Genomic DNA, 13,157 nt, shown 5'->3' with positions numbered 1-13,157 from the left:
AATGAACACCTGACTGCCTCTGCCAGAAAGCTTAAAATAGGCTGTCGTTTGATCTTCCAGCAGAACAATGATCCAAAACATACATCAAAATCAACACAAAAATGGTTTACTGACCACAAAATCAAGGTGCTGCCATGACCATCCCAGTCCCGTGACTTGTACCTCATAGAAAACCTATGAAGTGAACTGAAGAGGGGAGTCCACCAGCATCAACCTCAAAGTTTGAAGGATCTGGAGAGATTCTGTATGGAGGAATGGTCTCAAATCCCTTGCCATGTTTTCTCCAACCTCATAAGGCATTATGGGAGAAGACTCACAGCTGTTATCTTGGCAAAGGGAGGTAGCACAAAGTATTGACTAAAAGGGTGCCAATAATTGTGCCACACATACAGTATATTTAACAAAGATTTTTTTTTTTAACTTGTGTTGTGTTTGAAATTGTTTGATATCCATGAGAGCAGAGTATTTTTGTGTATTTATTGAACAAAAGTTCAGAAGTTTAAACAATTAAGACAATTTTTCACAGCCGTCTTTGCTCGTATTTACTAAAGGTGCCAATATTAGTGGAGGGCACTGTATAAGCAAAAAAATGTAAGTCAGGAGGAGGAACAAAAGCAAAGGAACTGTCTGGAAATGGAAGGACATCAAATTTGTACTGCAGAAGATGTTCTATTTGATGTCCAGGAAACAGCTACTTGGGGTTTCAGGCCTTTGTCTTTAGTATGTTATTTCCATAAATGTAATAGTCACTTTCATAATGTTTTTACTGTTTGGGGTGATGGTGGTTACAAAGGAGATCCTATACCCTAAAGGCAGCATGCAATACACACAATGCCCTGTTTCCTTTATTGACTTATTCATTCAAATAGTAGCATTTACCATAGAATGTTTTATTTATTATGTGTTTAATATTTCTATATAAGTATTTGTGGCTTCATATAATGAAGGATAAAAATAATTTTCTGGTTAATGCTATGGTTGGTTAATACTCGTAGGTTAATAAACTAAAAAGATTGTCAAGTAAGATAAACTTTCCCTATTTTTCTTCTCTGCCCTATTCAGATGAGGATGTATTTGAATCAGAAAATCAGCGGGAGCTGGAGATGGTTCTTGGTGGGCAGGCTCGAGTATTGGAGGACCTGAGTGTTTTAAAAGAGAGACTAGAGATGGCACTAGAAGAGCAGAAGAGATACAGAGGCTTCCTCATCAACTCTAAAACCAATGAAACAACAACTGTGAAGGAGGAGCATGTGAGTTTGCAACATGTAGAGAGAGTGATCGCATTGTCTACTATTAAACATTCTGGGGCCTATTTATGAAAGGCCTGCCGGACATGATCCGACATTGCGAATCATGTCTGACAGACCTCGCTGAATGCGGAGAGCAATGACCTCTCCACATTCAGCATTGCAGCAGCAGCTGCTGGTGCAACGCCGCCCCCTGTAGATTGCCCACTAGCAGGGGGGTGTCAATCAAACCGATCGTATTCTATCCGGTTGAATTGCGGCGATATCTGTCCGCCTCCTTAGAGAAGGTGGACAGGTTTGCGAGCAGCAGTCTTTGGGAGCAGCAGTGTTTCTGGCGAGCCTGAACAGCCAATAGAATGCAAGCTCAATCCTATTGGCTGATTGGATCAGCCAATAGGATTGAACTTCAATCCTATTGGCTGATCCAATCAGTCAATAGGATTTTTTCTACCTTAATTCCGATTGGCTGATCGGAATCTAAGGGACGCCATCTTGGATGACGTCACTTAAAGGTACCTTCATTCAGCTTTAGTCGTCGGATGAAGAGGATGCTCCGCGTCGGATGTCTTGCAGATGGACCCGCTACGCGGCAGATGGATGAAGATAGAAGATGCCGTCTGGATGAAGACTTCTGCCCGTCTGGAGGACCACTTCGCCCGGCTTGGATGAAGACTTCTCCCGGCTTCGTTGAGGACTTTGGCCCGGCTTGGATGAAGACTTCTCCTGGTAAGTCGATTTTCAGGGGGTTAGTGTTAGGTTTTTTTAAGGGTGTATTGGGTGGGTTTTATTTTTAGGTTAAGGACTTTGGGCTGCAATAGAGCTAACTGCCCTTTTCAGGGCAATGGGGAGCTTAGTTTTTTTAGATAGTATTTTATTTGGGGGGTTGGTTGTGTGGATGGTGGGTTTTGCTGTTGGGGGGGTTGTTTGTATTTTTTCTTTCATGTAATTAGCAAGAGTCCATGAGCTAGTGACGTATGGGATATACATTCCTACCAGGAGGGGCAAAGTTTCCCAAACCTTAAAATGCCTATAAATACACCCCTCACCACACCCACAATTCAGTTTTACAAACTTTGCCTCCGATGGAGGTGGTGAAGTAAGTTTGTGCTAGATTCTACGTTGATATACGCTCCGCAGCAAGTTGGAGCCCGGTTTTCCTCTCAGCGTGCAGTGAATGTCAGAGGGATGTGAGGAGAGTATTGCCTATTTGAATGCAGTGATCTCCTTCTACGGGGTCTATTTCATAGGTTCTCTGTTATCGGTCGTAGAGATTCATCTCTTACCTCCCTTTTCAGATCGACGATATACTCTTATATATACCATTACCTCTGCTGATTCTCGTTTCAGTACTGGTTTGGCTTTCTACAAACATGTAGATGAGTGTCCTGGGGTAAGTAAATCTTATTTTCTGTGACACTCTATGCTATGGTTGGGCACTTTGTTTATAAAGTTCTAAATATATGTATTCAAACATTTATTTGCCTTGACTCAGAATGCTCAACATTCCTTATTTTTCAGACAGTCAGTTTCATATTTGGGATAAATGCATTTGTTTCAATTCATTTTTTCTTACCTTTAAAAATTTAGATTTTTTCCCTGTGGGCTGTTAGGCTCGCGGGGGCAGAAAATGCTTCATTTTATTGCGTCATTCTTGGCGCGGACTTTTTTGGCGCAAAATTTTTTTTCTGTTTCCGGCGTCATACGTGTCGCCGGAAGTTGTGTCATTTTTTGACGTTTTTTTGCGTCAAAAATGTCGGCGTTCCGGATGTGGCGTCATTTTTGGCGCCAAAAGCATTTAGGCGCCAAATAATGTGGGCGTCTTTTTTTGGCGCTAAAAAATATGGGCGTCATTTTTGTCTCCACATTATTTAAGTCTCATTATTTATTGCTTCTGGTTGCTAGAAGCTTGTTCACTGGCATTTTTTTCCCATTCCTGAAACTGTCATTTAAGGAATTTGATCAATTTTGCTTTATATGTTGTTTTTTTCTTTTACATATTGCAAGATGTTCCACGTTGCAACTGAGTCAGAAGATACTTCAGGAAAATCACTGCCCAGTGCTGGAGCTACCAAGCTAAGTGTATCTGCTATAAACTTTTGGTATCTGTTTCTCCAGCTGTTGTTTGTATTGCATGTCATGTCAAACTTATTAATGCAGATAAAATTTCCTTTAGTACTGTTACATTACCTGTTGCTGTTCCGTCAACATCTAATTTTCAGAGTGATCCTGATAACATAAGAGATTTTATTTTTTAAATCCATTAAGAAGGCTATGTCTGTTATTTCTCCTTCTAGTATACATAAAAGTCTTTTAAAACTTTCAGATGAATTTTTAAATGAACATCATCATTCTGATACTGATAATGGTTCTTCTGGTTCAGAGGTTTCTGTCTCAGAGGTTGATGCTGATAAATCTTTGTATTTGTTCAAGATGGAATTTATTCGTTCTTTACTTTAAGACGTATTATTTGCATTAGAAATAGAGGATTCTGGTCCTCTTGATACTAAATGTAAACGTTTAAATAAGGTTTTTAAATCTCCTGTAGTTATTCCAGAAGTGTTTAATCTCCCTGATGCTATTTCTGAAGTAATTTCCAGGGAATGGAATAATTTGGGTAATTTATTTACTCCTTCTAGACGTTTAAGCAATTATATCCTGTGCCATCTGACAGATTAGAGTTTTTTGGGACAAAAATCCCTAAGGTTATGGGGCTGTCTCTACTCCTGCTAATGTACTACTATTCCTACGGCAGATAGTACTTCATTTAAGGATCCTTTAGATAGGAAAATTGAATCCTTTCTAAGAAAAGCTTACTTATGTTCAGGTAATCTTCTTAGACCTGCTATATTTTTAGCGGATGTTGCTGCAGCTTCAACTTTTTGGTTAGAAGCTTTAGCGCAACAAGTAACAGATCATAATTTTATAGCATTATTATTATTCTATAACATGCTAATAATTTTATTGGTGATACCATCTTTTGATATCATTAGAGTTGATGTCAGGTATATGTCTCTAGCTATTTTAGCTAGAAAAGCTTTATAGATTAAACTTGGAATGCTGATATGTCTTCTAAGTCAACTTTGCTTTCCCTTTCTTTCCAGGGTAAATAATCATTTTCGTTCCTTTCCTCACAACAAGGAACAAAAGCTTGATCCTTCATCCTCAGGAGCGGTATCAGTTTTGAAACTATTTCCAGTTTGGAATATATCCAAGCCTTATAGAAACCTATAGCCAGCTCCTAAGTACCTATGAAGGTGCGGCCCTTATTCCAGCTCAGCTGGTATGGGGCAGATTACATTTTCTTCAAAGAAATTTGGATCAATTCCGTTCTCAATCTCTGGTTTCAGAACATTGTTTCAGAAAGGTACAGAATTGGCTTCAAGTTAAGGCCTCCTGCTAAGAGATTTTTTTCTTTCCCGTGTCCCAGTTAACACAGCAAGGCTCAGCATTTCTGAAATGTGTTTCAGATCTAGAGTTGGCTGGAGTAATTATGCCAGTTCCAGTTCTGGAACAGGGGCTGGGGTTTTATTTTATCTCTTCATTGTACCAAAGAAGGTCAATTCCTTCAGACCAGTTCCGGATCTATCATTATTGAATCGTTATGTTAGGATACCAACATTCAAGATGGTTTCTGTAGGACTATCCTGCCTTTTGTTTAGCAAGGGCATTATATGTCTACAATAGATTTACAGGATGTGCATCTGCATATTCCGATTCATCCAGATCACTTTTAATGTCTGAGATTCTCTTTTTAGACAAGCATTACCAGTTTTGTGGCTCTACCGTTTGGCCTAGCCTCAGTTCCAAGAATTTTTTTCAAAGGTTCTCGGTGCCCTTCTTTCTGTAATCAGAGAACAGGGTTTTGGTATTTCCTTATTTGGACGATATCTTGGTACTTGCTCAGTCTTCTCATTTTCGAAGAATCTCATACGAATCGACTTGTGTTGTTTCTTCAAGTTCATGGTTGGAGGATCAATTTACCAATTCAGTTAATTGATTCCTCAGACAAGGGTAACCTTTTTAGGTTTCTAGATAGATTCAGTGTCTATGACTCTGTCCTTGTTAGACAAGAGAAGTTTAACATTGATATCAGCTTGTCAAAACCTTCAGTCACAATCATTCCCTTTGGTAGCCTTATGCATGGAAATGTTAGGTCTTAGGACTGCCGCATCAGATGCGATCTCCTTTGCTCATTTTCACATGCGACCTCTTCAGCTCTGTATGCTGAACCAATGGTGCAGGGATTACTCAAAGATATCTCAATTAATATCTTTAAACCGATTTTACGACACTCTCTGACATGGTGGACAGATCACCATCGTTTTGTTCAGGGGGCTTCTTTGTTCTTCCGACCTGGACTATAATCTCAACAGATACAAGTCTTACAGGTTGGGGAGCTGTGTGGGGGTATCTGACGGCACAAGGGGTTTGGGAATCTCAGGAGGTGAGATTTCCGATCAATATTTTGGAACTCCGTGCAATTTTCAGAGCTCTTCAGTCTTGGCCTCTTCTGAAGAGAGAGTTGTTCATTTGTTTTCAGATAGACAATGTCACAACTGTGGCATACATCAATCATCAAGGAGGGACTCACAGTCCTCTGGCTATGAAAGAAGTATCTCGAATTTTGGTTTGGGCGGAATCCAGCTCCTGTCTAATCTCTGCGGTTCATATCCCAGGTATGGACAATTGGAAAGCGGATTATCTCAGTCGCCAAACGTTGCACTTGGGCGAATGGTCTCTTCACCCAGAGGTATTTCCTCAGATTGTTCAAATGTGGGAACTCCCAGAAATAGATCTGATGGCTTCTCATCTAAACAAGAAACTTCCCTGGTATCTGTCCGGATCCCGGGATCCTCGGGCGGAGGCAGTGGATGCATTTTTTACTTCCTTGGAAGTATCATCCTGCCTATATATTTCCGCCTCTAGTTTTACTTCCAAGAGTAATCTCCAAGATTCTGAAGGAATGCTCGTTTGTTCTGCTGGTAGCTCCGGCATGGCCTCACAGGTTTTGGTATGCGGATCTGGTCCGGATGGCCTCTTGCCAACCGTGGACTCTTCCGTTAAGACCAGACCTTCTGTCGCAAGGTCCTTTTTTCCATCAGGATCTGAAATCCTTAAATTTAAATGTATGGAGATTGAACGCTTGATTCTGGGTCAAAGAGGTTTCTCTGACTCTGTGATTAATACTATGTTACAGGCGCGTAAATTTGTATCTAGAGAGATATATTATAGAGTCTGGAAGACTTATATTTCTTGGTGTCTTTCTCATCATTTTTTGGCATTCTTTTAGAATACTGAGAATTTTACAGTTTCTTCAGGATGGTTTAGATAAGGGTTTGTCCGCAAGTTCCTTGAAAGGTCAAATCTCTGCTCTTTCTGTTTTTTTTTCATAGAAAGATTGCTATTCTTCCTGATATTCATTGTTTTGTACAAGCTTTGGTTCGTATAAAACCTGTCATTAAGTCAATTTCTCCTCTTTGGAGTTTGAATTTGGTTCTGGGGGCTCTTCAAGTTCCTCCGTTTGAACCTATGCATTCATTGGACATTAAATTACTTTCTTGGAAAGTTTTGTTCCTTTTGGCAATCTCTTCTGCCAGAAGAGTTTCTGAATTATCTGCTCTTTCTTGTGAGTCTCCTTTTCTGATTTTTCATCAGGATAAGGCGGTGTTGCGAACTTCTTTTGATTTTTTACCTAAAGTTGTGAATTCCAACAACATTAGTAGAGAATTTGTGGTTCCTTCATTATGTCCTAATCCTAAGAATTCTAGGGAGAAATCGTTGCATTCTTTGGATGTTGTTAGAGCTTTGAAATATTATGTTGAAGCTACTAAGTCTTTCCGTAAGACTTCTAGTTTATTTGTTATCTTTTCCGGTTCTAGAAAAGGCCAGGAAGCTTCTGCCATTTCTTTGGCATCTTGGTTGAAATCTTTATTTCATCATGCTTATGTCGAGTCGGGTAAAACTCCGCCTCTAAGCATTACAGTTCATTCTACTAGTTCAGTTTCTACTTCCTGTGCGTTTAGGAATGAAGCTTCGATTGATCAGATTTGCAAAGCAGCAACTTGGTCCTCTTTGCATACTTTTTCTAAATTCTACCATTTTGATGTGTTTTCTTCTTCTGAAGCAGTTTTTGGTAGAAAAGTACTTCTGGCAGTGGTTTCAGTTTGAATCTTCTGCTTATGTTTTTCATTAAACTTTATTTTGGGTGTGGATTATTTTCAGCAGGAATTGGCTGTCTTTATTTTATCCCTCCCTCTCTAGTGACTCTTGTGTGGAAAGATCCACATCTTGGGTAGTCATTATCCCATACGTCACTAGCTCATGGACTCTTGCTAATTACATGAAAGAAAACATAATTTATGTAAGAACTTACCTGATAAATTCATTTCTTTCATATTAGCAAGAGTCCATGAGGCCCGCCCTTTTTTGTGGTGGTTATGATTTTTTTTGTATAAAGCACAATTATTCCAATTCCTTATTTTATATGCTTTCGCACTTTTTTCTTATCACCCCACTTCTTGGCTATTCGTTAAACTGAATTGTGGGTGTGGTGAGGGGTGTATTTATAGGCATTTTAAGGTTTGGGAAACTTTGCCCCTCCTGGTAGGAATGTATATCCCATACGTCACTAGCTCATGGACTCTTGCTAATATGAAAGAAATGAATTTATCAGGTAAGTTCTTACATAAATTATGTTTTTTTTTACAGGTAAAAGAGCTGATTACTTTGGGGCAATGCCCCGCAAAAGGCCCTTTTAAGGGCTATTGGTAGTTTAGTTTAGGCTAGGGTTTTTTTTTATTTTGGGGGGCTTTTTATTTTAATAGGGCTATTAGATTAGGTGTAATTAGTTTAAATATCTGTCATTTGTTTATTTTCAGTAATTTAGTGTTTGTTTGTTTTGTACTTTAGCTAATTTAATTTAATTTAGGTACAGTAATTGTATTTAATTTAGTTAATTTATTTAATTATAGTTTAGTGTTAGGTGTTATTGTAACTTAGGTTAGGTTTTATTTTACAGGTACTTTTGTATTTATTTTAGCTAGGTAGTTATTAAATAGTTAATAACTATTTAATAACTATTCTACCTAGTTAAAATAAATACAAACTTGCCTATTGTAGCTATCTTAGGGTTTATTTTACAGGTAAGTATTTAGTTTTAAATAGGAATAATTTAGTTAATGATAGTAATTTTTATTTAGATTTATTGTAATTATATTTAAGTTAGGGGGTGTTAGGGTCAGGGTTAGACTTAGGTTTAGGGGTTAATAACGTTAATATAGTGGCAGCGACATCGGGGCGGCAGATTAGGGGTTAATAAATAGTATGTAGGTGTCGGCGATGTTGGGGGCAGCAGATTAGAAGTTAATACATATAATGTAGGTGGCGACGGTGTCTGGAGCGGCAGATTAGGGGTTAATAATTATAATGTAGGTGTAGGAGATGTTGGGGTGGCAGATTAGGGTTAATAAGTGTAAGATTAGGGGTGTTTAGACTCAGGGTTCATGTTAAGGTGTTAGGTGTAGACATAACTTTTATTTCCCCATAGGAATCAATGGGGCTGCGTTAAGGAGTTTTACGCTGCTTTATTGCAGGTGTTAGACTTTTTCTCAGCCGGCTCTCCCCGTTGATTCCTATGGGGAAATCATGCACGAGCATGTACGACCAGCTCACCACTGACTTAAGCAGCGCTGGTATTGGAGTGCGGTAATGAGCAAAATTTTGCTTAACGCTCACTTCTTGTCTTTTAACAACGGGTTTCTGAAAACTCATAATACCAGCGCTGCATTTAAGTGAGCGGTGAGACAAAACTGCTCATTAGCACCGCACAGCCTCTAACGCAAAACTCGTAATCTAGGCCATTGACTTTAGATCAACTGATTTTTCTTACATTGGCAGATACCTAGATGAATCCCTAAAAGGGATGGCACAGATTACAGGAGTACAAGAACAGTTGGAATATTTTTGTTTGCTTGTTTGTAAAAGTAAAAGAAAATGAAAACCAATATGGTTTTCAAGAGAAGTAGCACATGCAGTTAAGACAAAAAAGACAGTCTATACAAAGAGGAGAGGATAAAGAAAAATGGAGAACCCATCAAAAGATGACAAAGCGGTTAATCAGAAAGTCTAAAGCTGATGCAGAAGAGAAAATAGCACAATCTGTAAAAAACTGTGACAAAACCTTCTTTAGATATATCAGTGAAAAGAGAAAAACTAACGGCTAGATTTAGAGTTTTGTCGGTAAGGACCCACGTAGCTAACGCCGGCTTTTTTCTGGCTGCACCATAAAAATAACTGGTATTGAGAGTCCACATAAAGGCTGCGTTAGGCTCCAAAAAAGGAGCGTAGAGCATATTTAACGCAGCTTCAACTCTCGATACCAGAGTTGCTTACGGACGCGGCCAGCCTAAAAAACGTGCTCGTGCACGATTCCCCCATAGGAAACAATGGGGCTGTTTGAGCTGAAAAAAAACCTAACACCTGCAAAAAAGCCGCGTTCAGCTCCTAACGCAGCCCCATTGTTTGCTATGGGGAAACACTTCCTACGTCTGCACCTAACACTCTAACATGTACCCCGAGTCTAAACACCCCTAACCTTACACTTATTAACCCCTAATCTGCCGCCCCCGCTATCGCTGACCCCTACATATTATTTTTAACCCCTAATCTGCCGCTCCGTAAACCGCCGCTACTTACATTATCCCTATGTACCCCTAATCTGCTGCCCCTAACACCGCCGACCCCTATATTATATTTATTAACCCCTAATCTGCCTCCCACAACGTCGCCTCCACCTGCCTACACTTATTAACCCCTAATCTGCCGAGCGGACCGCACCGCTACTATAATAAAGTTATTAACCCCTAATCCGCCTCACTAACCCTATAATAAATAGTATTAACCCCTAATCTGCCCTCCCTAACATCGCTGACACCTAACTTCAAACATTAACCCCTAATCTGCCGACCGGAGCTCACCGCTATTCTAATAAATGTATTAACCCCTAAAGCTAAGTCTAACCCTAACACTAACACCCCCCTAAGTTAAATATCATTTTAATCTAATGAAATAAATTAACTCTTATTAAATAAATTATTCCTATTTAAAGCTAAATACTTACCTGTAAAATAAACCCTTATATAGCTACAATATAAATTATAATTACATTGTAGCTATTTTAGGATTAATATTTATTTTACAGGCAACTTTGTAATTATTTTAACCAGGTACAATAGCTATTAAATAGTTAAGAACTATTTAATAGTTACCTAGTTAAAATAATTACAAAATTACCTGTAAAATAAATCCTAACCTAAGTTACAATTAAACCTAACACTATACTATCATTAAATTAATTAAATAAAATACCTACAATTACCTACAATTAAACCTAACACTACACTATCAATACATTAATTAAATACAATATCTACAAATAACTACAATGAAATAAACTAACTAAAGTACAAAAAATAAAAAAGAACTAAGTTACAAAAAATAAAAAAATATTTACAAACATAAGAAAAATATTACAACAATTTTAAACTAATTACACCTACTCTAAGCCCCCTAATAAAATAACAAAGCCCCCCAAAATAAAAAATGCCCTACCCTATTCTAAATTACTAAAGCTAAAAGCTCTTTTACCTTACCAGCCCTGAACAGGGCCCTTTGCGGGGCATGCCCCAAGAAGTTCAGCTCTTTTGCCTGTAAAAAAAAACATACAATACCCCCCCCAACATTACAACCCACCACCCACATACCCCTAATCTAACCCAAACCCCCCTTAAATAAACCTAACACTATGCCCCTGAAGATCTTCCTACCTTGTCTTCACCATACCAGGTTCACCGATCGGTCCAGAAGAGCTCCTCCGATGTCCTGATCCAAGCCCAAGCGGGGGGCTGAAGATGTCCATGATCCGGTAGAAGTCTTCATCCAAGCGGGGCAGAAGAGGTCTTCCATCCGATTGAAGTCTTCATCCAAGCGGGGCAGAAGAGGTCTTCCATCCGATTGAAGTCTTCATCCAGGCGGCATCTTCTATCGACATCCATCTGGAGCAGAGCGGCAGCATCCTGAAGACCTCCGACGCGGAACATCCATCCTGGCCGACGACTGAACGACGAATGACGGTTCCTTTAAATGACGTCATCCAAGATGGCATCCCTCGAATTCCGATTGGCTGATAGGATTCTATCAGCCAATCGGAATTAAGGTAGGAATATTCTGATTGGCTGATCGGAACAGCCAATAGAATGCGAGCTCAATCTGATTGGCTGATTGGATCAGCCAATCGGATTGAACTTGACACGACTCTAAATACCGGAGTTAGAAAAATCCCATTGAAAAGATAGGATACGCAATTTACGTAAGGGGATCTGCGGTATGGAAAAGTTGCGGCTGAAAAGTGAGCGTTAGACCCTTTTTTGAGTGACTCCAAATACCGGAGTTAGCCTAAAACCAGCGTTAGGAGCCTCTAACGCTGATTTTCACGGCTAACGCCAAACTCCAAATCTAGGCCTAACAGAGGGATAGTTAGACTCAAGAATGATGATAGAGTAGTGGAAGAAGATAAACAAATACCAAACTGTTTAAATTATTACTTTTGTTCAGTCTTTACAACATACAGTAAAGATAGTGAGATTCTATTAAGGGATGTTACTGTAAATAATAATGTGAGTGGTACTTATCTTTTTTACAGAGGAAGAGGTTTCAAGGGCTTTATAAAAAATAAGAGTAAATAAGTCTGTGGGTCCAGATAATATTCATAGATCACAGGTGAATTAATCCACTGATGGATGAGAGCAGGTTGGTGACTGATCAGCTGATTACTTCACCTGCGCACTGGTTCAGCTATAATGAAAACCAGGCCTGTTGGGGGTATTCGAGGACCGCGGTTGGGAAACACTGGTCTATATTCTTAGCCCATTGATCAATGCTATAATTACATCACATGAAGTCCATTACTTGTTATTCCAAGGGCTGCATGCAAACGCAGTTAGTAAAATTACTGCATTAAGTTACCCAGCAGTGTGTTGAAGCCAAAATGGTTAAGGTTGCTTCAGAATTTTTTTTATATATACTTTATTTATTAAAGTAGTTACCATAAATGGCTCTCAGTATGTTTTGGTAATTTCTCCTCTAATACATGACTAGTAAAAAAAAAGTTATATTTCTTCTGAGCAATCTGGATACTTGGTATGTCTATTAATAAGTTAACATTTTATAAGGACACACAGAAGTAAACTTTCAATCAATCATAGACACAGGTTAAATGTGTTTCCAAGCAAACGGTGCAAATCATCTTCACTGTAAATTTTATCTTAAGTCATACACTAAAAGGTGCTGTGATTTTTTTTGCATAGTTGGTATATTAGTCCGTGCTCTGACGCATGACTATTTCAATTAAACAAATGACCTTAAGTGGAACTTGAACTAACGGAGTTCAGCGCATCAGCAAGACTCTCGATCCCTATTGGATACATGGCAATATCTTTTACAGTTTTCTACTTTCTTGACAACATAAAAAATAATTTCAATAGAAATCTGCACTTCAACCATGTGCATAAAATTTATTTTCACTCTTTATTTAGGTTTTCTGATTTTTCACATTTTTACATTCTCTTTTTAAAAAAAGAGTTACTGCTGACTCTCTGAGAAGGTGTAATGTTTAAATACTGGTGCACGGCCCTCACAGCATATGTGCGTATGCCGCAGCCAGACAGTAATAACTTTTACTAGAAGCATTTTTACTATAGGAAGTATATTGCAAAAATCTGTTTCAAAATGAAATTCACCCATGCACATGCCAGTTATATCCCTTTAATAATACCTCTTTCTAGGGGACCAGGGCTGGAACTGCCATTGGTGCACAAAGTACTGGGGGGCATAGCAGCCAATCTATTCTCAAAA

The 13,157-nt window shown here is 38.8% G+C and overlaps 1 protein-coding gene across 1 annotated transcript in view; it reads left to right on the top strand.

Moving 5' to 3' along the window:
- Positions 1-13,157, top strand: part of LOC128663164 (protein ERGIC-53-like) — a 289,668-nt gene that overhangs the window by 50,139 nt on the left and 226,372 nt on the right. Inside the window, exon 4 of the mRNA XM_053717359.1 lies at positions 1,063-1,250. Within this exon, the coding sequence (XP_053573334.1) occupies positions 1,063-1,250 (188 nt within the window). The remainder of the gene's footprint in view (positions 1-1,062; positions 1,251-13,157) is intronic.

This window comes from Bombina bombina, chromosome 6 (assembly GCF_027579735.1).
Source record: "Bombina bombina isolate aBomBom1 chromosome 6, aBomBom1.pri, whole genome shotgun sequence".
NCBI classification, from domain to species: Eukaryota; Metazoa; Chordata; class Amphibia; order Anura; family Bombinatoridae; genus Bombina; species Bombina bombina.
The sequence above is the reverse complement of the archived record's forward strand: the minus strand, read 5'-3'. Positions and strand labels throughout refer to the sequence as shown.